This window comes from Prionailurus viverrinus, chromosome A3 (assembly GCF_022837055.1).
Source record: "Prionailurus viverrinus isolate Anna chromosome A3, UM_Priviv_1.0, whole genome shotgun sequence".
Lineage (NCBI taxonomy): Eukaryota > Metazoa > Chordata > Mammalia > Carnivora > Felidae > Prionailurus > Prionailurus viverrinus.
In genome coordinates, this window is record NC_062563.1 from 113,931,710 (window position 1) to 113,957,454 (window position 25,745).

The window sequence follows — 25,745 nt, forward strand, 5'->3', positions numbered from 1 at the left end:
AAAAATAACGTGGAATGCCTGCTGGAGACGAGCTCTTCAGCAACTAATATTTTATGAAAATGATACACTCTAACTCTCCACAGTTTCATGTTTTCAACAAAGAGGTGAGGTAATAGCTTAATAAGAGGACAACATTTGTTTTACTTCTCTGATGACCTGTATAAAACAACATTATTTCATTAGAACTCTCTTTGATGATGTGAGCGCTGAGATATTTTTCCATTGTTAGCCCTGTCTGTGAACAGGAATGGCTATAATTAAGATCAACTCTATAAAAATAAAAATATGTTAGAAGAAAAGCCCTACCAAGATGCAAGTTTCATGAAATGGACAAGTGAAAGCCGTCTTGTTTTGTTGATTTTTGAATATGAAACTCAATTTTGAAAGATGCTAATAAGACAGGTTTTCTCTTTGCTTAATGAATGGCCATTCTATTAAATTACTGAAACCAATTTTGCTTGGACATCTGGAAAAGCCATACATGGCATTATCACCACTCATACTGTCTACCAGAGTAGTGACAATGAAATGACTGTCGAGAAACCTCTTGACTGGCAACCCTGATGAATTAGTTATGCCCCCTGTAAGAACTGTTAATTTCTTGTGAGAGTTTTTGCTATTAATATTTTACAGAGCAAGGCAGATATAAATATTATGGATATGGATTCATGGAAGAATGACACAGACCAAGGAGAGTAGATCGCTGACATGAATCCTCTAATAACAACATTAATATAAATGCCAGAAAGAGAAAAAGAGCATCATTCTGGATGACTGGAACTACCAGTGGCTTGTTTTTCAAGTAGCAATACTGTCAATGACTGGACAGGCCCACACTGTGAAGATCTTAACCTCTGACCCATTTGGTAGATCCATTTTCCTTGTCCATATGATTTTTACTTGGTACATTTTATCAAAAGACCAAAGTTTTTCAAAACCTACTAAATATTATCGGGGATTTTATATGTAAGAGCAGAACTCCAACCATATTCCTCAAATTCCCAAATAAAGGTATAAATGGTGTCACCTTCCCACTTAGGTAAAGTGAACTATGAAATAAGGTCAAATAACGGAAAAGAGGCATGATTTTCTAAAAGGTAAACCTTATTTACCCACCAGAAAATTACAACTACATTCAGACTTCAACAATGAAATTCCTAATAAAACCTCAAGGATTCCATTAGACTTTCTGTACTATATCCCTCCAAGTATGGGTGTGGGGAGAAAGGAGTATTTGTGGATATTTTGTCAATGAAATGATTTGGTTTTCTTTCTCTCAAACACAGCTGTCAGCTTGTTGTGCTGCTTCTTCTTTCTTAACATGTCCTATCTTTGTTTTATTGATTTTCTCTTTCTTTATTCTGAGTAAGACACAACTACCTGTTGGAAGAAAGAGCTCACTAATGAGCCTCCTTTTGCTGCCAGGACACTCTAGAGAGACAGATGACAGAAACAGGTCCCAGTTCTGATCATTCACTGGAAAATCTCCACAACTGCATGGTTGAGAAGAAAAAGGCTTCCTGTCATCAAACCTTTTGTATATGAATGATGGGGTTCATCTCAACTTGAAGGGACTTTGAAGATTATTCAGTTCAACCCCTTCATTTAAAGAACTAGAAAGCTGAGGCCTAGGGAGGCAAAGTAGCTTGCCTCAAAGTTACCCAGTCAGAGCTGGCAAAGGAACAGAGTCTAGTGTAGGAACAACCTTCTGAATCTACTTTTGTGGCTCTACTCACCACAGCCTCTTGTGTGGTTCTACCCATCAGAGCCTCTTGCGTCCCATCACGGTGATGGCTATAAAAGGCCAGGACAAGAGGACAAACAGAACCAAACTGTGAGTCCAACAAGCATACTGGAGTTTTTTCACTACAAAGATGGAAGTCAGGACACACACTTTTTAACTTGGCCCTCACTGACCCAGTATCCTCTCCTCTTGCCCTTCAACAAGGCCTGAACACTAATTACCATCATACTTGAAACCTAAATATCCAAGGTACTGTAGGTCCTAAAGAGGTGATTTTTCTGGGAACCCTTGCAAAGAAGGCCCATCAAGCACCTAAGTTGTTCCAGCCACAGGAAATCCCATGGCCATGTCTAGCATTGCTGCTCTCTCAATTTCTTTGTAAAAAGAAATGACACACCATTTCAGTCCAGGGCTTCCTGACCAACTGCAAGTGGTTAAATATTTGGTGCCAGAATCTTAGGAAAATAAAGCCCAAAGATTTGGGGGTGGGGGGTGGCGCTCACACTGGAAAGGATGGAGGGTTCCTGCTTCAGGGGAAATGCAGACTTCATACTTCTTACTGAGAGGAACAGAAGCCGACCAGGAGACAGTAAATCCCAGCCAAGAAGTAGGATTGAACAATGTTAAACCAGCTGAATAGCTGCCCAAAGGAATTTTAAAATGGCATGGCTGCTGGCCCAAAAGAGATTAAGGTCTCTCTCACAGCAGAGGAGAGAAGCCAGGATTAAACAGGAGAGGGGTGCAAGGCCTAAAGAAAAAAATAAAATTTAGCCAATAGGAAATTAAAAACTGGATTTGGATATGGTCCAGACAATACAATAGGATATGGAAAGAGCCTTATAAAAAAAGGTCTACTGAGGTCTGGCAGCTTTGACAAGGCTGAAGAATATGGGCCTTACGTGTTATGGAAAATAACTTTGTTCTAGGAAATGGGGATGAGCCAGAAAGCAGCAAATCGATGCCCTTGTGCAGAGTGACTACCATGCCATTGCTCGACAGCAAAGGGCGGGCAAAAACATGGGGCCTTGATGGTCACAAGTATGTCCTGAAAGCTAGTAGCCTAAATTAAGCAGTAAGAAATGACAGAAGTAGCAAATTATAATTCAACTTTCTAGTACATAAATTCTAGAAAACGAGACTAGCCCATGAGAGATCATTTTCTTCCTTCCCTTGAAACCCACTACTTGAAAAAAGATTTACTTAAATTATGCTTTAAAAATTACCCAGAGCGGCCTCCCATTTGATTTCTGGAAACAGCTAGAAGTTCCAGAGAAAGTAAACCAAAATTGTGTTCTGATTTTAATCACTCATTATGTGGACAATGGATATTCACCATGCACAGTTAAAGACACCAGGAAAACCACCCTAAAATCACGAACATCATCCCAGTCCAAAAACATGGGATTCATCCTCAATTACCTCCCCACATCCAATCATCACACTCTTCTGATTTTCTCTCTTGGTTCTATCTCCATGCTCTCTACTCCTCTCAACTTTATCCAGAGGTTCCCTGCCTCTGACCTCAATTCCCACAGTGGCATTCTAATGGATTTTGTGCTTTCAGCCTCTCCAAATCCATCCTCCATAATAAGAGAATAATTAACCTATTGAAACAGTCCAATCAAACAATCCTCTGCTTAAACCTCTTCAGTTTTTCTCCATGGAAAACAGCATAAAGGCCCTTGACACATGCCCTCTGGAGCTCATCCACAGTTGGCTTCTCAAGACATATGCTTTTCTAGCTGCCCCTCTGCCCCTCTATCTTCTATTCCTTCCCTCTTTCCCTCTCTATTGGGTCATTCCATCATGACCAAACATTTCCAGTTATCGTCTTAAAAGTAACCAAGAGCCTCCTTGCACATAAGCCCTTTAGCTACAATCATATTTTTCGGTCTTTTTAATAGTCAAGGTTCCAGACCTTTCTACACATGCTGTGTCTATCTACTCCACTAGTTCTCATACATTCTTAGGTAGCTCTCATTTACACTAATCCACTGAAATGGCTGTTGATAAGCTCCCCATTTTGTAAAATCCAAAGGATTCTTCTTGACTGGTACCTTCACAGATTGCTCAGTGGCATTTAATACAGGTGACTACTGTCTTCTTCAAGTACTCTCCTTCTTCCCTTGGATTCCATGGTCCTACATGCTCCCGGGTTTCCTATTAATCCTGAGGCCACTCCCACACAATCTCTGTCTTTTACCTTACTCCTAAATGTTGGTGTTTCTCAGGGCTTAGTCCTGAATGCTCTTTTCTTCTTGTTCTATGCTCTCTCTTGATGGCCTCATCCATTCTAACAGCTTGAAATACCATCTATATCTTATGACTCCCAGTTTATATCATCAGCCTAGACTTCTCTACCAAGCACTAGATCTAAATTGATCCAATTGCTTGTCTGATATACCCACATGGATATTTCATGGGCAGCTCTAATAAACCCCAATCATAACTGTGATCTTTAAAAAAAACAAAAACAAAAAACCTGCTTTATTTTTTATCCCTGTCAGCAAATAGTACCAGCAAATACCTACTTGCTAAATCCAGAACCAGAAATGTATCCTCAATACTCCCTCTCCTTATCCTATATCCAACCCAACACTATGTTCTAACCCAATACCAGGTTCATTTCCAAAAGATTTCCTGAGTCATTCATTTCTCTCCATCATGCTGTTACTGCTCTAGACTGAGTACCAATATGTCTGGCCTGAACAACATCCTGCAAGAAACCCCCTGACTTTTCTCATGCTCCTCTAACCCCACTTCCAAACAGCACCTTGGGTGATGTGCACTTGAAATACAGTAAAACCTTGGATTGCGAGTAAGTTGTTCTGAGTGTGTCCTGAAAGACGAGTAGTACATGATGCCAAATGTCTCATGATCACAACTAAGTCAATGGTTCTTCTCTCACTCTTTCTCTCTCTCTCTCTGAGGGATGGTGGGTGATCATCTCCCATGCTTGGATGTTCAGTCTCAGGCTGTGGTGTTTGGCAGAAATCAGTGACTTTTCAGAACATTGGAAAGAGCCCACATCTGGCACTCGTAGTGTATTTTTTGTCACTTCAAAGCACCCACAGGCAGTCCTTTGCTTTTCCACACAAGAATAAGATTAGGAATGCTTTGCTTCATTCTTGGTCAGGCTGCCTGCAGATACAGACTCTTTCTTTCCTCTGGTGCCTTAGTGCCAGTTACATTAAATTCAGTATGTGACAAGAGTTTATTAATACTGTACTGCAGTCAACGTCCATTAGTGATAGTGAAAGTCATCCTACACAATAGCCCTCCTCTCTCTCGTCTCCCTCACACCAGCCATGAAGGTTTTCAAAGGTAAGTGCAGGTTAATTTGTTTACTTTTCTTTACATTTTGTATTTTATTATTTTGTATTATACTACAATACTGTAATCATTTTCACATGAATATTTTTAGGTTGTGGAATGAATCATCTGAGTTGCCATAATTTCTTATGGGGAAAATCATTCGGAGATACAAATGCTTTGGATTACTAGCATGTTTCCAGAACAAATTATGCTCACAAACCAAGGTCTTACTGTATATAAATTAGAGTACTGAGTAAACTCAAATGTGTGTAAGTAAAGAGGACACACATTGAAAAGGACACAATTATTTTATATACCTCTAGCTAATGGGGAAAAGAATTCGTCAAACTATGTTGCACTGCCTTAAAAAAAATCACACACCTAGGGGCGCCTAGGTGGCTTAGTCGAGTTGGCATCTGACTTTGGCTCAGGTCATAAGCTCATGGTTCGTGAGTTCGAGCCCCGCACCAGGCTCTGTGCTGACAGCTCAGAGCCTGAAGCCTGCTTCGGATTCTGTGTGTGTGTCTCTCTCTCTCTGCCTTTGTCAGGTAGGGCTCTGTCTCTCTCAAAAATAAATAATCATTTAAAACAAAATTTAAAAAAATCACACCTATAAGAAGCATTCCAATATTACAGTGTTAAAAAAAATACGCACCTTTGAAATGATGAAATCTAGTGTATCACTGTCCTTAAAATTAACCAGTCTGTTTCTTTTACACCTAGAATGATATCCAAACCCAAGTTTCCTGGGGGGGCTTTGTATACTCTGCCCCTTACTCTCCAGCCTATGAGTCACCGTGCCTCCTTCCCTCTCAGCACCTGACACCAGTCTTTTCCACTTCCCTGAATGTATCCATTACTTCCCTGCCTCAGTGTCCTTCCCTTCACCACAACTCCACCTGGCATGCTGCCCACCACCTGGCATCCCCACCCCACTCTTCCAGCAGGTAACTCACTCTTTAGAGCTCAGCTAAAATGCCATTTCGTAAGAGATCCTTTAGATGAAATAAATTAGCTTTCCCCCCTCCTCCTGGTCACCGACTCTTTCCTTGCCTTTATAGCAGCCGTAATGGTTTCTGGTCACATGCTGTCTGGAAAGCTTATTTGTGTATTTACTGCTTGCCCTGTGCACATGCACATCCTAGAAGTTAGAGACCATATCTGGCTTGCTCACCACCACATGCCCATAGCATGGAACCAAGTCTGGCACATAATAGGGGTGCAATGGCAATATGCAACATATTTCTTGTTTAATACAAAAGCAAGCAAGGCTTCCACAATCCAGCCTGTGCCTACCTGCTTAGCTATATCTTATTCACCACTTTTCTCTTTCACATGTTCAACTGAAACTAATTTACTTAGTGTTCCTCAACCTGTTCAGTATTTTATGTCTCCAAATCTTAGCTTGTGGTATTTATTCCACCAGGACCCACTCCTGCCGCAGCTCCTAGGCCACATTGTTTACCTAGGGAACCAAGCCCTTCAAGGCTCAGCTGGAGTCTCTTGGAAGCTCGTGACCCAACCTTGTGTTGAAAAATGTGCCTAGTCACATAGCCTTCTCCTGCCCCTCACTAGACACTTAGGAAGACCCTAAAAAGATGGCACATGACATTAGCAACAAAGCCCAAAGAAAGCTGAGCCACTCACAGTGGGACAAAGAACCAATGAAGCAGTGGCATGGGGCTAGAAAAGCAGCTGGTGACACAACCATTTTCCATGCCTTCAAAAGCAACAGTCACGTTAAAGCTACGCCAAGTTTAAAAAGTTAGATTTATAATGTAGAACCTTGTATCTGAAATTTTCAGAGGCGAACATGAAAGCTGTTCTAGGATGAAGATAAAAGAACTGAATGGTAAGAAAATGTTCATTTTCATATCCAGGAGCATGGAGGAGTCAAATATAAAAATAGCGCCACAACGATAAAATACTCTGAAAAACAGGAGGATACGATTGATCACAATACAGAATATGGCAAAGTAAAAAGCTGGTAAGGACATAACAGCATCATAAAATTAAAAAGGCACATTAAAGAATTGGGGAACTATCTATCAAGCATTGATAAATCAATATTATCCTTAATGCACATAAGAAAAACACAAACTCCACCTCATACAGGCAAAAAATATTTCACAGAAAAGATAAATATAAAAGAAGGTAACCTCACTAAGAGAAAATGTATTATAATGAGATATTACTGGGGCGCCTGGGTGGCCCAATCAGTTGAGTGTCTGACTTCGACTCAGGTCATGATCTCAAAGTTGGTGGGTTTAAGCCCTGCATCAGGCTCTCTGCTGATAGATAGATAGATAGATAGATAGATAGATAGATAACTTTATACTCGTTAGCATTTTGTAAATTTTCTACAGTGAGCACGTTACTCTCAAAATCAGAACAATTATATAGTTGAAAACAACTATTTGAAGATACCAAAAGTAGAAAATCCGGATCCTGTGTCCCCCCTCTTTCTCACTGCCCCTCCTCCATTCATGCATGCACACATCCTCTCTGTTTCAAAAATAAACATTAAAAAAATGAGGTATTATTTTCTCCTTATCAAATTAACAGAAAAATAGGAACAGGAGTTTCTTGAGAGTGTCAAGAGCCAAGACTCACTGCATGGGGGTGGAAACAGAAGCCAGCAGAACATTTCTGGAAAGCAAGGTGGTCTCACGTATTGTTAAGACACACAAGATTGCCAATATCCTTTGATCTTGTATCAAGTGTCTTACAAGCTAGTCTAAGGACATGATCATTGACGAAAATAAATGTTTATATACAAGTGTATTCACAGAGCATTAAATAGCAACAACAAAGGAAACAGTCTAGATCTCCACAATTAGGAAGATACTTTTACAAGTATATGGTATACTCATGTTATGAAATTATGTGGTCATCACAAATTTATTTTCAAAGGGATATAACTATCAAAAAATATAAATACTGTAATGCTAAGTGAAAACATAAAGGTAAAGACAGCCACCAGGGTGGCTCAGTTGGTTAAGCTTCCGACTCTTGATTTTGGCTCAGGTCGTACCTAGCCATTCATGGGTTAGAGCCTCAAGTAAGGCTCCGCAGGGCCTGCTTGGGATTCTCTCTCTCCCTCTCCCCCTTGCATGCATGCTCTCTCTCAAATAAGTAAACTTTAAAAACTAAAGATAAAAAGTAGAAGATCTTACTTTAATACTTAAGCACTGAAAACTCTAAAAAAGAAATAGGCCAAATATTAACTGGTTGGTAGATAAATAACTTTATACTTGTTAGCATCTTCTAAATTTTCTACAGTGAGCACATTACTCTCAAAATCAGAACAATTATATAGTTGAAAACAACTATTTGAAGATACCAAAAGTGGAAAATTCTTTTACGAGTGTATACCCAAGTATATATTGCACTCTAACCAGAAAAGCAAATGAGTATAATAAAACTATATACACAAAAATTGAATATTCATAACTATCCTAAAAAGAATTATAAAACTGAAAACATTAAACATGTCTTCCAATTGACAAAAAAACCAGAATGTCTTATTTTACAATAAAGTATTTTGCTTGAAATAAAAATTACATGAGAAAAATGCTGCTGATAATTATTAACAATAGTATATGCACATTTTGTTAAAAAAGCCACAGCAAATCTCAATAATTGCAACTGCAATTGAAATCAAGCAAACAAAAAAAAATTTAATGCTTTTTAATCTAGCCAAGTTTTGTTTCTTGCACACAAAGCTGTATTTGTTTAGTTTTCAAAAACTCTGGAGACTGCCCAAAAGTACAAATTTCTGAACATTAATTCAGACATTCTGTTGAATGAAAAGTAAAAACACTTTAGACCTAATCCCTTCCTTCAATACAAATGGTAAAGTCCCAGCTGTAAATGTTTTCTACTGGAGACTGACTTTTCTATGGTATATAGTTAAGTATTGTATACAGTTTTACTTTTTATTATGTGAAAATAGATCTTGGACCAGTATGTTTCATATCCCAAACTTATTTTCTTTTCCTTTCATCACTGTTGAGTTAAAAATCATAGGGAAACATTCTCCAAAAAATATGTATAAAAAAACCAGGGGAGGAAGGGATTGATATAATAATAAATACTCCAAAAGGCAGCCAAAAACAAAAACAAAGGAAAAAGAGATGAGACAAACAGGAGACAAAGAGAAAGGTATAGATTTGAACCCTCCAATACCAATAATTATGGTAAATGTATGTAAACTAAATTCTCCAATTAGAAGACAAAAATGGTCAATCTGGCTTAGAAAAAAAAAAAAAACTATTCTGCTTACTAGAAAAAGGCCCTTTCAAGATAAGAACATGAAAAATTGGGAAAGACAAACCATACAAAATCTTATTGAAAGAGGCATATGTAGCTACACTGATAAAGTAGATTCAAAGACTAGATGCACAGGTGGAGACAAACATGGACCAAGGGTCAATACACCAGGAAGACACAAAAAATTCTGTATTTAATTCCATGGTCAGATACTATATAAAACAAAACCCGGGAAACTAAAATTGTAAACAGATAAATCTCCATAATAATGGGAGATTATAAAAGACCCCTTCAGTAAATTATGTAATAAGCAGACAAAAACACAGTAGGGATACACATGATTTAAACAATTTACAAACTGAGCACTAATTAACATATATAGATCCAACTGAAAAACAGACATTGTATTCAAGTACACAAGGAATATTACCAAAACTGACCATATTCTGCCCCACAACAAATTCCAAGGATTGAAATCACTGAAAGTATGTTTTGTGGCTAGAGAGGTATTAAGACATAAAAAACAATGTGGCGCCTAGGTGGCTCAGTCAGTTGAGTGTCCACCTTGGGCTCAGGTCATGATCTCAAGGTTCCTGACTTTCAGCCCTACAACTGGGCTCACTGCTGTCACCACACAGTCTGCTTTGGATCCTCTGTCTCCCTCTCTCTGTGCCTCCCTCACTTGTACTTTCTCAAAAAATAAAAAAATAAAAAGAAAGAAAGAAAACATTAAAAAATGTATATAAATAACAAAAGATTATTAAAAATTCCCCAAATGTCGGGTTATTAAGCAAAACATGTCTAAATAATTCACTGGCTGAAGAAAAAAAAATGACAATGGATTTGTAATACTTTTGTCTGAATAGCAAAAAATATATCAAAAGTTGAGGATAAAGTCATTCTTAGAAAGAAGTACATAGCCATAAATGTATATTAGAAAAAAATATATATATATTACAGAAAAGAATGTTGAAAACCCAATGATCTAAGGATCTATCTCAAGAAGATATAAAGACAAATGAAGCCCAAAGAAAGAATAAACATAAAAGCAGAAATTAACATAAGAGAAAACAGAAAAATCAACACAAGTTATTTTTTGCCAAGACTAATGCCTGTAGAAAGACCGAGAACAAAGCAGGGGCGCCTGGGTGGCTCAGTCCATTAAGCATCAGATTCTTGATCATGGCTGAGGTCAAGACCTCACAGTATGTGAGTTAGAGACTGCACTGGCAGTGTGGAGCCTGCATGAGATTCTGTCTCTCCCTCTCTCTGCCCCTCCCCTGCTGCTCACTTTCTCTTTTCTTCTATCTTGAAATAAATAAATATACTTAAAAAAAAGAACAAAACAAAGAAAGCACAAATTAGTAAATAAAAAATGAAAGGCATCACTAACACATTCTACAGACATTAAAAAGAGATATAAAAAAGATATTAGGAACTACTTGGTGACAATGAATTGGAAATTTTACCTAAAATGGATAAATTCCTTAAAAAACAAAGTTAACCAGAATTCTCATGAAAAGTCAAAAAACCGAATGTTACTTTATCTTTTAAAGAATTCTTAACTGTAATTTTAAGACTTTCATAATACCACCCTGCCCCCCCCCCCCCCACGCACACAAAAGATAATCAAAAACTTCCAGGCCCTAATGACTTTCATTATGAATTCGTCAAGGAATCTGAGAAAGAACTCACATCAATCGTATACATAACTTTTCCAAAAAAAAACCCAAAGGAGGCACTTTGGAACTTATTTTATGAAACCATAACCACCTTGATTCTATAACTTCAGAGAACATCAGGAGTACATTCGAGGTCAATCTCTCTAATGACGCACATATTCTCAACAAAATGTTAGCAATTTGGCTCTAGGGATATACTGTATAAGAAGGATACTATATCATGACTGTTGGATCTATTCTAAGAACACAAAAGTCTTTTTCCCTAAAAAGGAAAATCAATATGGCTTCAATGTGTATGTGATGGTAGGCAGTGGAAATACCATCTTCAACTATGATTTCCAATCACATGTCAAAGACAGCAGAACAAGATAGATGTTGCCCGGGTTCCAGCACAGTAGATCTGAATCCTCAGCCCGAGATTACTTACACTTGAACTGTTACACAGAGAAAAATAGGCTTTTATCTTGTTTAAAACAAATAAGCAAAAACAAAAACAAAAATAAAAACAACCAGTCCATGTAATTCACATTAATAGAAAAAAGGAGAAAATACAATTAAAAAAAAGAATACAATTACTTCAATAGATGCAGGAAAAGCATCTCTGATAATTCAAAACCATTCATAATAAAGACTCTCATCAAACCATAACTAAAAGGGAATTTCCAGAGAGCACATATTAAAAAAGCCTATGGCAAACATCAAAGTTAAAGAAATATTCAGTGCTTTTTCTGCTGAGATGAGGAAGGAGACAAGTAAGCTAGCTATCACCACTTCCATTGTAGTGAAGGTCCTAGACAGTATAATTAAAAAAGGCATAATTACTGAAAGAAAATAAATAACACTAGCACTACATTATCAGTAGACAACATAGCTGTTAAGTACAAAAGCCAAAGGAATCTGCAGATAAACTAATAAAAATAACAAGTAAGTTTAGCAAGCTCATAGGTCCAAGGTCAATGCACAAAAATCAAATTGTTATAAAGGTATAATAAACCTTTTAAAATTTATGTATTTATTTTGAGGGGGTGGGGGAGAGGGGCAGAGAGAAGGAGAGAGAATCCCAAGCAGGCTCCACACTGTCAGCACAGAGCCCAATGTGGGGCTCGACTCACGAACCTTGAGACGATGATCTGAGCTGAAATCAAGAACTGACTGAGCCTCCCAGGCACCCCAAGGTAAAATACATTGTAAATACCCTTCACAACAATATAAAAATATTGAAAACCTAGCAACAGCAACAACTCTGTCCAATACTACACGAAAGATGACTACAAAACACCAAACCAAATGAAAGAAAACCTAAATAGAAGGATATGTTTATGTATTAAAAGAGTCAATACTGTAAAATATCAAATCTTCCAAAATTGATCTATTGATTCAATGCAATTCCAATCAAAATCTCAGATTATTTTTTTTTTTTGGTGAAAAGTGATAAGCTGACTATAAAACTTATATAGAAATGCAAAAGGCCATGAAAAAGTCTGACAATTTTGATTAAGAACAAAACTGCACAACTTAGAATTTACAGTACATACATTAGTGTCCATTATGAAGCTACTATAATTAAGACAATATGCTACTGGTACAAAGATAAACTAATCTAGGGATGGAATGAAGAAGAAAAAGAGTCCTGTATATTTACACGTGGTTCATGACAAAGTTCCCAGTGCAAATCAGCGGGAAAAGGGTACTCTTCTCAATAAAGGGTGATGATCCAATTAGAATCCATTTAGGAAATAATTAAATCTTGACCTCTATTTCACACCATACACACACAAAAAAAACAGTTTTAGTGCTATCACAGATTCCAAATTTGAAATATAAAACAATAAAGCTTTTAGAAGACAATATGAAAGAGTATCATAATGACTTTAGGGTTTGCAAAGATCATGGACACAGAATGTACTGATCTCAAATGAAATAACTAAAACACTGGCCTTCATTAAAATTAAGAACTTCGGTTCATTTCAACTTACCATTAACACAGTTGTTGTATGGAGTACCTCATTTTGAAGAGGTCTGCTATGCAGAATTAAAGAGCTGAAATAATGCTCAAAAAGCCAACACGGTAGAAAAGTTGAATATCAACCCTCACAAAGGAAATGCAAATTGACAGGGTAGGAGAATACATTACTAAGTATGGCTAACCTTTAAAAGAACTGACAATACCAATGACTGACAAGGATGTAGGACTAAAACATGTATTAGAAGTCGGGGCAGCGGAAACTGGTACTCCGAAAACTGGCTGTATCTATGAAAGGGAGACATACACGTATTTTAGGACCTAGAGATTATACTCCTGAGTAATATTCCACAAGAAATTAGTGACTATATCCACTAAAAGCATGTTCAAGAATATTTATAAAAGCTTTATTCATGATAGTCCCAAACTGCAACAAACCAAGTGCCCATCAACAAAATATATACAGTATATTTACACAACAAAATACTATATAGCAATGAAGGTAACTGATATATTGCTACATATAACACAGGTGAAGCATACGAACAGAATGCTGAAGGTAAGAAGTCAGACACAAATGAATAACTCCTATATGATTCCACTGATAAACTGTTCAAAACCAGGTAAAACAAAGCCACAGTAATGAAGACAAAATAGTGGTTACTGCTCTAAGTGGGTAATAGGGAAGGGAATGGGGTAAAAATTAGGAAGAAGCTACATCAGGAGAGAGCAAGAGAGTGAGAGGCAGGGATAAAGGGAGAGAATCCCAAACAGGCTCCACAATGCCAGGGCAGAGCACGACGAACTGTGAGATCACCCATGACCTGAGCCGAAATTAAGAGTCAGACACTTAACTGACTGAGCCACCCAGGCACCAGAAACCTTTTTTCTTTTTTATTTATTCATTTTGAGGGGGGGGGGGGCAGATGATCTGATCCCAGCTGTACGCTGACAGCAGGAAGCTCGATGGGGGGGGGGGCTCAAACTGAAGAACCATGAGATCACGACCTGAGCAGAAGTCAGACACAACCGACTGAGCCACCCAGGTGCCCCACGAACCAAATCATTTTAGATTAACTGCTTTAAAACAAAATTCAAGAAGAGTCTTTCAGCTTTTATATTTCAAATTTCCCTGTTCATGGAGGGAAAGACCGACAGAATGGGGCAAGTGCGCTATGTCTCAGTGACTGAGGAAACTCACGAGGCTCAGGTTCTGTACCTGGAGAGGACATTTGTCATTAAACAGCTTCGAAAGCCTGCAGTTTGCACTGGGCACACATCTTCCCACTCACAGAGGGAGAGCCCGGGGTGAGGCAGAGGCAATGGGTGGGGAAGCCACTGCATGAGCCAGATGTTGGTTCGATTACAGTAACAATCTCATTATTATGGGTTAAAATCCAAAACTAAGCGTCTGTGATACTTAAAGGAAAAATTCTAAATCAAGTTGAAAAACGGTACATTTTTAATGAGACATAAACCAGTCTTTTTGACAAAAGAGAAACCTGGACACACAAGCCAGCTACGCTTCTTTTAAGAAAAAGAGTATCACGGTGTATTTCTGAATTTAAAAAGCCATTTCTTCCTAGTTCCTCCACTATATGTACTGACAATGTCACAGAAAATCGGGAAAAGTGAATGAGAAAGACTTAAATTTGCTACAGAAAAGAAACATCTCTAAGACTTTCAAGGAAAGAAATGAAAAGAAAGCTTGAAAAAAAAAAACAAAAAAACTTCTCTGCCCCTGAAGATAAAGAATGAGCCTAATTTACTATTATATAACAGACTATCACAAAAAGTGAAGTATTCGAATGAATTCTCCATGGTGAATACATTCCATGCCATTCAGAAAAGTTTCTTTAGATACAGGAAAGAGCCTGAACTCCAACCACATATTTCTAACCCAATTACTTACAGACACTAACGTGTGAAATGCATTTTGTGTTTCTACACTACAAGTTTTTTAAATGCACTATTACTTCGCACATATTTATTTATAACCAGTGGACTGTCTTTGCATTAATTTAATAGTTGTACATTTTTACAACCAAGACTTTCTAACAAATAAACATCTTCTAACTTCAGAGTCATGGTGTACATTTTCTCTTTTCATATAGCCTTTCTTAGGCTAAGACGTGTTGCCAGCAGAGCTGGGAGAAAGCCCTAAGCACAGGCCAAACATATCAAACCCCAGATTCATCTTTTTGACACATAGGCCCCAAAAGCAACATAAGATCAGCCAAAAAAATTCTCATTTTTTTTTCACTATTCTAATTTTTCTCTTTCTATATTCAAATAGGAGGCCAAGAAAGATCAGTTATGAAACCACAGAAAATAGACAGCGTATCTCTAGAAATAACAACTCCAATATTTAAATGCAAATAGGCATCAGCATTAGCCGTCGGTTTATTGGCAACTGACTCATGAAACATTTTGAAACTCGAAACACTTAGGGGGTGCCTGGAGAAAGTCAGTCATGTGGCACTCCTAGGGAAAACAAAGGGTGAAGAATTAAAGCAAACTATGTATAAATGAGTTACCCTGCTATGCTTCATATGGCTTATGTATTAATTTACATAATTAGTAATAAATAAGTTATAATAAATACATTTGGGGGTTAAAAGCACATAAAATATAACATAGTACCTTCTTTAGACCCAGACCTGATGACTCAGAACTATCAATTTAAATCACAAATACTTAGGTAATCTGTGTATTGTATATTTTGTGAGCACTGATCACTTAAAAACAAATAGATGTTAAATGCTTTAGATGTCCACATATTTTAAAAAATGGCAATAGATGGCCAAGTAACGAGGGTACCAATGTAAAAAGTGCTAAAATACTAAGACTAATTCACATTCATGGAGCACATTCCATGGGACCCGGCTCCATTCTAGGTAGATACTTGCCAGCACACAACAACATATTTAATTCTTACAATGGCTCCATGTAGGTAGCAGCATCATTTTCACTATGCACACGGGAAACCAAAGCACAGGAGCTGTGGTAACTTACTCAAGTTCGCACAGCTTGGAAGCAGAGTAAGAGTCCAAGCCCACATACTCAGAACCCACAGCCTAACTGCTTAACCACTGCTGTACCCAATAATTATGCAGGGTGTGCTTTAGAGAATTAAGTCTTGAAAAAATAGGAAAGATTTCACAAAAACACACAATACACTCGATCTGGAGTAATCTTATTGTATCTATTTCCTGATATTCCAGGAGGAGTTACAGACTCCAGCCTTTCACTTAGTCACCATTTACCATGCTCTGATCATTCTCAATGCCATACGGGTGTGAACAAGACCCACTGCGAAGTCCCATCAGTCTTAGAGTCTAGGAGTGGGGTCTGACAATAAATAAATAAGAGAAATTAGAGTAAGGTGGTTTAAAAAAAGCAAAAGGGGAACAGGAAGTTCTGGAGGTGAATGTGAGAAAGGGCGATCAGAAAAGGTTTCCTTGAGAAAGATACATTTGAATAAAGACCTCTAATAGAGAGGAGGTGACCATCTCTACACTTCTTAGTACGATAAGTCTCTTTGTCTTAAGCCGTTCACTGCAGCCAAAAGCATTCTGATTAATACTAATCCTACCCATGGGTTTGTCATGCAGATTAAATGAGAAAATTGGTACTATGCACTTAGCACAGTGCCTGGCTCACAAAAACAATTCCGTAAACACTAGCTATTATTATTTTTGTTATTGTTTTAATAAAGTCATGAAATCAACTGTAGGAAGAATCTCCAGTCCACTCACGTTGGGACTCCGAGACAACCACACAATTCCAACAGCTGGATGCCTAGACAAATAACCGGTTCTGGAATCAATACATTAAGTGTTACAATTCAAGCCTAAAGTCTAGAAATACCTACCATTCACAACAACCTTCCATGACCTATAAAGAACTCCGGTTGCAGACGACATCAAAAGACTCACCGAAATAGATGCAGGAAGCCTGACGCCCTGGATGTGAGCTGGGTGGCAGGAAAAGGTGTTGAAGGGGCAGCTGACTATCTACAGACTTCACTTTCTGGCAGTTTCGTGTCGATTTTTTTGGCTGCAAGGAAAGTGTTTACTTCTCTGTCTATGCACGGATGATTTTCCATAGCTCTGGGGTTTTAAAAGGTCAGCAGTGATAAAAGGCTTAGGAAGAGCTCTTGAATTTCTGTGCTACTATTATGAATTTCTTTATAAAAATGTTGATATACGGAAGACAATCAAGCAATGCATGGAAAATATGTATTCCAGATCCAAAAGCAGCTTATTCCAGCAAAATTTCCTCAGCTCTCTCCCTAATGATTTAAACATCCATTTTCACTCACTTCTGCAGAAGTACATTCACAGGAGGAGTGAGCGTGAGGAACAGGAGCCTTTACAGCAGGAAGCCACTTCCCTTCTTCACCTGGAATGTTGTATGATCCCTTTCCTTTTTTTATATATGGGAGAAAAAGGATCGTATTGTTAACCTAAATTCCCTTTGTTTAGAAAAGAAACACTCAGGTTGTATTCTCACTAGATTTTTCAGTTTCTGACCATAAAGCTACTAAAAAAACAAAAAACAAAAAACAAAACAAAACAAAAAAAAACCCCAACAACCCTAAAAATCTTTGGGCCAAGTGGCCAGATGTAATATATTATTGTGATAGGGCACTTCAATGTCTTACTTGGCTAAATCATTTAAAAAATATAGTTTCTCCTTGGTGACAGATACAAAGTTCTATCTCCACGCCACAAAGTCACCAATTGCGTGGCATACTGTCAACAATGATTTTATACTTTCCTTCTATACTGTTCATAGAAAATGTACCTAAAAGTCTACAAACAAAACCATGCTTGCTCCTGATTACCTTTTATTGCTTTGATTTGGCAAGCCTTTACCATATTTTCTGGCTCCAATGAACACAAAATTAGCCTAAAATTTGAACCTAACTTCTTTCAGGCTTTCTTTCTCACTTTAAAAAAAATTTTTTTTTGGTAATTTCTATACCCAGCGTGGGACTCAAACTCATGACGACAAGATCAAGAGAAACATGCTCTTCCAACTGAAGCACTTTTTCTTTTAGTTTTTCTGATACCACCAGTCTCAGTAAAGTTCAAGAAGCTAGCCATCCCCACCACTTGCCTTTGGTTACGTCTTCCTTTCAAATGAGTGAATTAGCAAGAAGTGGTTTGTAGAAGATACTCTAAAAACTTACAGGATTAGAATCTCTAGAGCTGCTGAACAACAGGACTGGATTCTTTGAATACTCTGGGATTCAGAGCTCAGGCTCCATGTTTTAAGAAGTCCCTTTCCAATCCTTAGAGTTCTCGAATTTGGATCAGTTTTGGAATTATTTTGAAAGTGGGAGAGAAGCTTCTGATTACATATTCTGTCTGAGGTATTATTTTGAAAAGCAATAACTATCCGGGGGAGGAAAATATGGGAGAATACAGAATTCATATTAAGGGTTTTGATTTTTTCCTTTCTGATGAAAAACAGGTCATTCTAGAAATGGCCTGACTTTCAAGATCAGAGGTTATTTTCACTTAAATATTTTTTAATGTTTATTTAATTTTTGACAGAGAGAGAGAGAGAGAGAGAGAGAGAGAGACAGAGAGACAGAGGATGAGTGGGGGAGGGGCAGAGAGAGGGAGACACAGAATGTGAAGCAGGCTCCAGGCTCTGAGCTGTCAGCACAAAGCCCGACGCGGGGTTCGAACTCGCAAACTGCGAGATCATGACCTGAGCCAAAGTTGGACACAACCGACTGAGACACCCAGGTGCCCCCAGAGGTTATTTTCAAGAGCAGCTTTAGATACACAATTAAATTGCACAGAAAGTTCCCATATTCCCACTTACCCCCTCCACCCCCTGTCCTCTCACCCAGGTGCCCTCACTATCAACATCCCTGAACATTTGTTATGGTTGGTGAACACACAATGACACATCATTATCAATCCAAGTCCACAGTTTACATTAGGGTTTGCTCTTGGTGATGTTCGCTGATTTCTACTCCCCAGTCTACACAACAGAATTGATGTTGGCAACAGAATAAAGGCCCTCAGCAGACAATCCCATGCCCTTTTATTTACTGATAGGCTATTAGTAGCAGGTAGATGGGCAGTGTGAAAAAGGCACTTAATATGGTTTCATTTGTTACCCAGACACAACATTTTATTATTTCTCTAAGGCAAAATGGTCAAGTCAGACCTCCCCAGTTAGTATGGTTCCAGCTTTCCATTCCTTGCTCCAGGCCTCAGATCTCTCATGCCCTCTTCTACTTGGTTTTCTCACAGGGTTTATCTCCTTCTAGCCTATTATGTAGTTTACTTATTAGTTAACTGCCTGCAAGCAAGTAGGAATTTTTGGTGTTCACCGATGTGGCCCCAGTATCCAGAACAGTGGCTGGTATGTAGTATTCACTGAATATTTGTCGAATGAATGAATGAATGAATGAATGAATGAATGGGGATACCTTCTAAAAGACAGGGAGTGATTTTGGTTGTGGTTTGGAGGCCTAATTAGCCATGACTAACCAGGTTCTGCAAGCCACTGGTGCTGTATTGCTGGGATCCTTCAAGGTCCCCACTAGGCCAGTGTGACCATTCTAAGGTGTAAACAGGCTGGAAAGCACAGTGAGGTCTAGACATGTCTGATCTCCCCAACTCTACTTGTTGTATAAACTCTCATTCAACCTGGAAGCCCAATGGGGACAGCACTGTGGCCCCTGGCCAAGAGCAGCGTGGAAAGAGAGCCTTGAATGCTGTGATGCAAAGAAGCCAAGGGATGCTTCTCCACAGGGGTCAGGGGACAGGTGTGTGACACTTAGGAATCTGACCGTCCCAAGGGTCCCAATTTGCCCACTCACATACATTCTGGTGACAATAATGAAACCAAACTCCGGGTCAGTTTATAAATGGGATGGGAAATATTTTTCATGAGTTAAAACTCTACAATGACAACAACAAAAGGAAAAAAAGCTAAAGGAGCAAAAGAATTGTGATTTAAAAAAAAATATGAATAGGATAAATTGGGATACAGAACAGTGAACTCAGTGAAAGAGGTAAAAAGTTTTCTTTGCTTTCCTACACAAGATAAACACTCGGGCCAGAGGATGTACAGGTGGTGGCGGGAGGAGATGAACCACAGTTCCAAGAAGAAAGCAAAGGAAAGAGGAGGAAGTCTGAACTTCTCTGACATCCATGCACGGGAAAGGAGAAAAACGACCCTTATGATATTTACAGCATGTGGCAACCTGTACTTATTTATATCCACAAAGCCTAACTATGCTATATTGTTTAAAGACAAAAACATAATTTTCTGGTATATATTATTTACTTACTTATCCCAGATTCTCCTCCTGGAACCTAGGTTCCAAGTGGACAAGAACTATGGGTTTTGCCCTCAGAACAGTTACAATGGGAACACTAACAGTGCCTGGCACAAGACAGGCTCTCTAACTCTGAGCAAATGACTACATGAATTAACAGCTCACCACATACTTCCCACTCCACTCCAGTTGAATTTCAAAAAACACTGTTGTTCTTCATGCCATGTAGGAGAATCAAGGTGTTCCTCCTTCCTCTATCAGGTACATGTTCCCAGAACACCACGTACACAAGGGAACGGAAGGATCCAGTGATGCTGTTTTTATTTCTATACTATCTGCCATGCTAATTGATAACTTGAGACAGTTTATGCTGACAGAGTATGCCTCTTCACTGTGGTTCAGTAACTGTGACCAGACACCAACATCTCTCCTAAGCCACAGGAAATCGGGGAAGGGCCCTCCTTCCCTCAGTTCACGGGGTTCAGTCAGCCCAGTTCAGAACAGGGGACACCAGCCCTGTGTCCCCAAGGCTTCAGCTGCTTAAACCAGAAGCTCAGAAATGAGTTGGTGGATTGGCATGAAGAGAACCAGCCACTTCTCACTGTTCGCTCAAGTCCTATGTACATCAGTTCCACAGCTAAACCCTTGATCACATGGGCTGGCTTCACCCTACACGACAGCCAGGGGTAGAATCAGGACAGACTGCCACTGCCACAAGTTTCAGGCGAAGTCCAACAAAAGAAAATCTGGACTAGTTTAATGTAGTGGAGTAAGCCCATAAAAAATGAAAGCTTTGTAAAGCTTCTTCTAGAAAGAGAATAACATGCCTACTAATTAGGTAGATTTTTAGTTACACTGCCATATATCAGCACCGTATTCTAAATTACCTATTTTATTACTTATAAAATTGTCCAGCTTCTGGAGTAAAAAAAATATGGACCAAGGGTCAAAGAAAGTATACTAAAGTATAGTAATTTACAAAGTACTAGAGGTTTTCTAAAAACACATTTTACAATTCAAGTCTTTGCCAAGTAAATGCCTAACAAAATTAGAACTGCAAGCACATTAGAGTGATTATATAACTCTTGAGTTGCAGAAATCAGTATTTAAAAAGACACAGAATTAAAAGGAAATCACCAACTACAAAAGACAGAGTGGATGTGAACGTATTTGCTTTGGTATATTCTTCTGGAACAATAACTTTGACTAGCGAGCATGTGAAGTGACCTGTGCTGTTCTCTGAATGTAGTTTTTGCAGGGCACGATCATCGGCGGTTATAACTTGGACACTGTTCAGCGAGGGTAGCATCGGAAGCATCAAGCCTGCACCTTTCTGGAATGCAGGAAAACATGCGTCGGGTGTCATCAGTGACTCAGATGGGCTAGCACCCTGGACCCTCAGCCAGGGAACGCTGTGGTATCTGCAGAACAATTATGTGTTCATGTGGTATATTTCTTAAGAACTCTCGTCCTAAGGTCGAAATATAAAATTAATGTAAAGCTCAAATCACTCCAGCATGGATTTCCTTGCAAACCTCTCATGGCCACCTTTAATGATGTTTTTCTCCATTTCCCAACTTTTGATGGCTTCCAAAACCCTCAAAATCTGCTTGCTCAAACCGCACCCCGCACTATCTCTCTTTTGCTTGAAGCCAAATCTGGCATCAGTGTTTTGTCTACTCAGCAGGAGAGCAATTTCAACAATCTCCTGCTTTTTATAAGATCAGTTTATTCTTCCCAATATAATAATTAGTTTCAGATGACCCTGGTCGCTGTTCCTCGGCATGACTCCACTGTGGTACCAGCAAGGAGAGCAGGCACTTCCTGTTGCGCTGTTTTTTGTTTTTTTTTTAGGGCAAAGAATTTCGGTACTATCATGAGCCCAGCACAGAACCTTTGTAATTTACTTCTTTAAAACTTCAGCTGGGTTTTGATTACCTAGATGCTCAAAGAGACAGACTGAAATTACGATTATGGGAATCTCCTGTGTTTACTTTGAAAAAGGTTCAGATGAATTATTCCTCAATGTATCAAACTATAATAAATCATGAAGAACACATATCTTATGAATAAGAACAGTGCTGGATCCCTGCAAACACACAGAGGTGGCAAACAGGGAGCCAACATGGTTATCTCAATGTCTTATACCGCAATTAACTTTAAAGGCGATAATAAATACCCATGGAAAAGAAAACTGCCTGAGAGCTAAGGATGTTAGAGAAATACCTGGAAAATCTCTGTTAACAGTGGTAGAAAAATCATGCAAGACATGTTTACAACGATGAGGATGATCGATATGACCCCTAATCAAAACTGGCAGAGGACGGATTTCCATCAGGGAGGTTGCTTGATGTCTCCTCCAGGTGTACCTAAAATCATCATGTCCTGCAGATTTCAACCAATTAATTCAGTACCAGAAAGGAATCATCTGTGAGTATTTTCACCAGCATAACCTTAGGTCATCCTACTTGTGAACCCTAGCAATCCCCAAGCCATGACTGCAGACAGGAGTCACCTTTACACATACATACTTTGAGGCCTTCAATTATGAGTATCTCTTGGTGTCCTCCAGTCTTTGCCTGCTTAAATAGAAAGCAATCTCCTCTCTGCTTTAACATGAATTAATTGCATGACCCCTTATGGTTTGTCTTACCTTCACATGTACGGCCATCTGCTGAAATTGAGAAACCCTGTTCGCAGACACAGTGAAAAGAACCATCTGTGTTTAGACACTCTCCATGAGGATCACAGAGTCCAGGCTGTTCACATTCATTAATATCTGGAATTGAAAAGAGTTCCAAATACGTGAAAAAAATTTTTCCTTTGGTTTCATATGATAGCAGACATACAGTAAGCAAATCCATCACAAAAGGGTCAGACACTTATTTTGTGGCACAACTATCCTGTCTGTATATATACCAGACCACAAATTGGATTGTTTTAAGAGAGAAACTATTTAGGTCAAATCACATGAATAAGCCAATGTTCAACCATTTTTAATCTACACAAAGAGTATTTTCGCTTTCATAGTTTCAACCTGGAGGCCCCCCCATGTTCCCCCCCTGCCCCCATTTAATTTTAAGACCTGTTGGAGGCTTACAAACATTCTAACAAAAAATTTCTCTGAGAAATAGTCTTTATCAGTGAGCATGCTGTGTTCCCCTCGCCCTCCTCCATTTCCACGCACACAAATCTGTTCTAACACCAAGCATGCCACCTCCACCCCATCCTCTCCTACGATGTGAACTTTTTTTTTAAGTTTTTATTTTTGAGAGAGAATGCGCACGTGCGAGTCGGGGAGGGACAGAGAGAAGGAGAGACAGAGGATCCCAAGTGGGCTCCATGCTGACAGCAGAGAACCTGATCATGATCCAAGCCAAGCTGGATGGTTAACCAACTGAGCCACCCAGGCGCCCCGATGTGAACTTGAGGGCACAGATGGACACATCTTATTGACAGTGTTTGGCTCCAAGTGGCACTTTACATATGTCTGCCGAATATATAAATGAAATAGGCTCCAATCTATATTTGGTTGAAAATGGATAAAAGAAATAAAAATACAAGAAAAAGAAGACCTTTCAGACCAGGGAAGTGTTCATTACCTGCACAGCTTTGTGATGATGCAATTAGGGAATGAGGATCAAATGCCTAGTACAGAGCCTAACATACAGCTAAGGGCCAAAAAGTGGTAGCTATGATTATTTTTTTATAATGTTTATTTATTTATTTTGAGAGAGAGAGAGAGAGAGAGAGAGAGAGAGAGCGCAAGCATGAGCAGGGGAGGGACAGAGAGTAAAAGAGAGAGAATCCCTGATGTGGGGCTCCATCTCACGAACTACAAGATCATGACCTTAGCTGAAATCAAGAGTCAGACACTTAGCCAGATGAGTCACCCAGGTGCCCCACTAGCTATGATTATTAAGACTCATGAACAAATAATGCTGTAAACTTGTGTTGGCCATCTTATACTCTGCTTGTCCTGAATGAAGAATGATTATGCTCCTCATGGCCAGGGTCATGATTCACTCCTAAACACTGATAGTACATGAAAGTGAAATGTTCATCAAACTAGTCCTAATCATTTTGGATAGCAGTGCTCACACTGACCACATCAGCAATCCTGGAGAATGGTTCACCTAATCACACTGGTACTGACACAGGCAACTACCTATTTGCACTTGTTTTAATCGTTGTTTTACTCAGCTGTGTCTCTTATTACGATTGCCCCTTGAAGAGAACTGCATAGTTGAACGGAGTCCCTAACTCCTACTACAGCACATTCATAGTGTATTACGAATATTTGCCCACCACAAAATTTCAGTGATGTTCATTCTCTAATTAAACCATGATTGGTTGAGGAATTCTTAGTTAACTGGGGCCATGAAAACTATCACAGGTTCTTGGCACCTTGCAGGCAGGAACCCTAGTAAGGCTTTTGCCCTACCTTCCTGGAGTCTCCTAAACCCTCCTTTACCTCTTGGTAAAGAGGCCCTTGATACATCTTTCTAGAAGTCCATCTCTAATTCAATTAAAAACACTTACTGAATGCTTTTTTAAAAAAAAAATTTAATGTTTATTTATCTTTGAGGAAGAGATTGAGAGAGACAGAGCAAGAATGGGTGAGGGGCAGAGAGAGAGAGAGAGACAGAATCCAAAGCAGGCTCCAGGCTCTGAGCTGTCAGCCCAGAGCCCGACACGGGGCTTGAACCCATGAATCGCAAGATCACGACCTGAGCCAAAGTCGGACACTTAACCAACTGAGCCACCCAGGCGCCCCTCACTTACTGAATGCTTTCTATGAGAAGGCTGAACAGGCTGGGGCACTTGCCATTTTGAAGCTCACCGTGTAATGGGGGGCAGGAGCCAACACGAATAACTGCCAAGCTTAATAGGCACATGGGAAAGGTATGGATTATAAGCCCTTCCTAGTGACTTCTAGAACATGCCAAACCATCAACCCTACAGTTCTCCTCCAGAAAGTCATCCCTTTCTATGCATTCAGAATGCAGGTGGTCTTCCTTTTACCTGCTCATCTCATTGTGTGACAGAAATGCTGGCAGTATCACTGATTTATTCACTTCTCTGAATTAATCCTTAACTCTTCACCATTCCATCCACCATGTAATTCGCACTAGCTGGCCTAACCACCACTGAATCAAAATAAGAAACCAAGCAGGAATTACTCATGTTTTCTTAACAATACTCCCCCATTTTTGTTATTGGCACTAATTTAAAAATATTTCAAGGAAGAGCAATGAATCATTTTCTATTCGACTATTTCTCAATGTGACTTCACTCTGTGAAATTCTTCACTTCTTTTATAAAATCTCTGATACCTTCTATGATTGGTCTCTACTTACTGGTAATACCTTACATTGGTCACCTCTTTTTAACTCTGACCTTCTCTGGGCTTTTAGTTGCATTCTTTCTTCCCAATCTGCTGCCCTGAGTTACTTC

General features: G+C 39.0%; 1 protein-coding gene across 8 annotated transcripts in view; it reads right to left on the reverse strand.

Annotated features, from left to right (window-relative positions):
• LTBP1 (latent transforming growth factor beta binding protein 1) overlaps nt 1-25,745 on the reverse strand; it is a 410,698-nt gene that overhangs the window by 53,726 nt on the left and 331,227 nt on the right. For all 8 annotated transcript variants that reach the window (XM_047852622.1, XM_047852625.1, XM_047852623.1 and 5 more), the window contains one exon: nt 22,942-23,067. In XM_047852622.1, coding sequence (XP_047708578.1) covers nt 22,942-23,067 — 126 coding nt within the window. The remainder of the gene's footprint in view (nt 1-22,941; nt 23,068-25,745) is intronic.